Source organism: Microtus ochrogaster, linkage group LG7_11 (genome assembly GCF_000317375.1).
Source record: "Microtus ochrogaster isolate Prairie Vole_2 linkage group LG7_11, MicOch1.0, whole genome shotgun sequence".
In the NCBI taxonomy this organism is placed as follows: domain Eukaryota; kingdom Metazoa; phylum Chordata; class Mammalia; order Rodentia; family Cricetidae; genus Microtus; species Microtus ochrogaster.
In genome coordinates this window covers 2,597,707-2,599,859 of record NC_022032.1, presented here as the reverse complement: position 1 = coordinate 2,599,859, position 2,153 = coordinate 2,597,707, and the positions used below count along the sequence as shown (strand labels likewise).

General features: G+C 38.7%; 1 protein-coding gene across 1 annotated transcript in view; it reads left to right on the top strand.

Annotated features, from left to right (window-relative positions):
- Positions 1 to 1,903, top strand: part of Adam32 (ADAM metallopeptidase domain 32) — a 65,599-nt gene extending 63,696 nt beyond the window's left edge. The window contains exon 22 of the mRNA XM_005362442.3: positions 1,836 to 1,903. Within this exon, the coding sequence (XP_005362499.1) occupies positions 1,836 to 1,842 (7 nt within the window). The 3' untranslated portion in view covers positions 1,843 to 1,903. The remainder of the gene's footprint in view (positions 1 to 1,835) is intronic.
- The last annotated feature ends 250 nt before the right edge of the window (positions 1,904 to 2,153 follow it).

Sequence of the window (2,153 nt, the reverse complement as noted above, 5' to 3'; positions counted from 1 at the left end):
TATATTTTTAAATGAGCTATATAAGCATAATACCTTAAATAAGAATAGAAATATAGGTATAATATAATAAAATTGACTCTAAATTTATCTCAATAAACCAAAATCCATACCAATGTGAAATAATTTGTGATTAACAGTTTTTTGGATAAAAGTAGATTCAGTAATCTACCCACCCCCTTTTTATCATAAAAATGTACTCTTTCCCCCATCATTTTTATATTATATCACCCTTTCTTCTTTATAAAGAGATTGACTATGACCATTAGCTAATTATAATCAACTTCCCTTAAATGAAAACAAACATTCATAAATAATGTTTTGGGAATTTGGGCATAGTTCTCTAGATGGTTGATTTTTGGGTACTGGTAATCTTATGGGGAACATGAGAAAATTTAGAATTATGGTTATATCTTGGCTATGGTAGTCTGTGAGACTGCCTAATCTCAGACAGTTGCCTTGAATCTGTTGTGGATGTTGGATCACCTGGGTAATCACTCCCATTGAAGACCTCTCAGGGGGTCTTATTTGATCAAACCATATTAGCCTGGAAAGAATCTACAGCTTCTCATCTTCTGTGGAAACAAAAGCAGAACTTCTTTTCTAAAGCAATGCATCTTTAGGCCCAAATTTTCAAGTCAAGATATCTATAAAATATTTATGTTGGTTTAACTTAGCAGCTCCCACAATCAAATGTCTCTCAGCAGTTAGTTCATTAGCAGTCAAAAAAAAAAAGAAAAGAAAAGAAAAGAAAAGAAAACATCATAATATACGCAATTCAGACTCTCTGGATATTTTACATCTTTATGTGACTTATTATCTTTGAATTATTTTAATCTATGGCTCTGTTTATCCTTTATCCTCTTTCTCCCAAGCCTATGCATATCTCTCAAACACATTGTGGCCCATTGAGAGGCCGTTTTTTTTCTGAATCTGTCTTTACTGTGTATATTTAACCCTTTTTGTCTGTATGAGCAAAATCTCTAAATCCACCATGTAGCACATGGCTGTGTTGTGTTTTACAGCCCACCGTTGTGCTCTCAAGCCTGCAGGCAGTAGCTGGGAGCCTGTTTACTGCCAACCCTGTGCAAGAGACTTTGGGAACCTGCCATGCAGCTCAGCTCATGTTGCTTGGCAGCGGGCTCCACCAAGAATATGCATGCATGCACCCTGAATGGACTCAGCAGGCTGTGTTTACATACATACAGTAATAAAGAGGAGGCCAGGGATTTGAGATAGAGCCAGGCAGGGGAGGAGTTGGAGATAAGAAAGGGACTGGAGGGAAATGTGTAATTTTTAATAATTATATTTTAATAATAAAAAAGAACAAGACACCTGTTTGCTGTGTTACGTGTCTGCATTCTCAACACTTGGGGAGTGGAAGCAGAGAGAGGCTCAGAGGCTCAGGAGCCTCCTCAGCTACTTAATGAGTTCACGGTCACCCTGGACCATGTGAGAACCTATTTCATCAGAAAAATAAAAATTTAAAATGTGCTTTACAACACAAAAAGCAAAAAAGATATGGGAAAAGTATTTAAATTTAAAAAATAGATATATCATTATACTATAAATATTTTATTATATCTGAAAAATGTAGAATTCGTAAATGCTTTTCAGTTATAAGTATTTCTGATTTAAAAATTAAAAATCCTAGAAAATTATGAAAGTCAATTACTTGTGGCCAAAACAATGTAATGAACATACAAAATTGAAAACATTATTTGAGAAGCCCCTTCTGCAGACACACAGGTTTGCTCTTGGCAGCCCCCCCTGTTTTGCTTTGTGAGGGGCTGTGCTTGAGGCCACCACCCTGAACTCTGTTTTGTTCTCTTCTGCAGTTACTAGTTATCCCTTCTGGAGGAGGAGGCGAACACCCCGTCGTCTCACTGGGAAATGAAGAGTCCACATTTTCCTCTTGGTCAGCTAAAGGAACGAATAAACCATCTGCAGGCTTGCTTGTCTGCTTGTCTGTGCCATTTTCTTCGCCTTGGCGTTCAGCCCACTTGTGGTCCAGCCACGTCAGTACCCTGGGGGCAGCCGGTGGTGTCAACTGTGGGTCCTCTTCACTGACTCTCGGAGCTCTTCCGGTTCCTCTTCACTGACTCTCGGAGCTCTTCCGGTTCCTCTTCACTGACTCTCGGAGCTCTTCCGGTTCC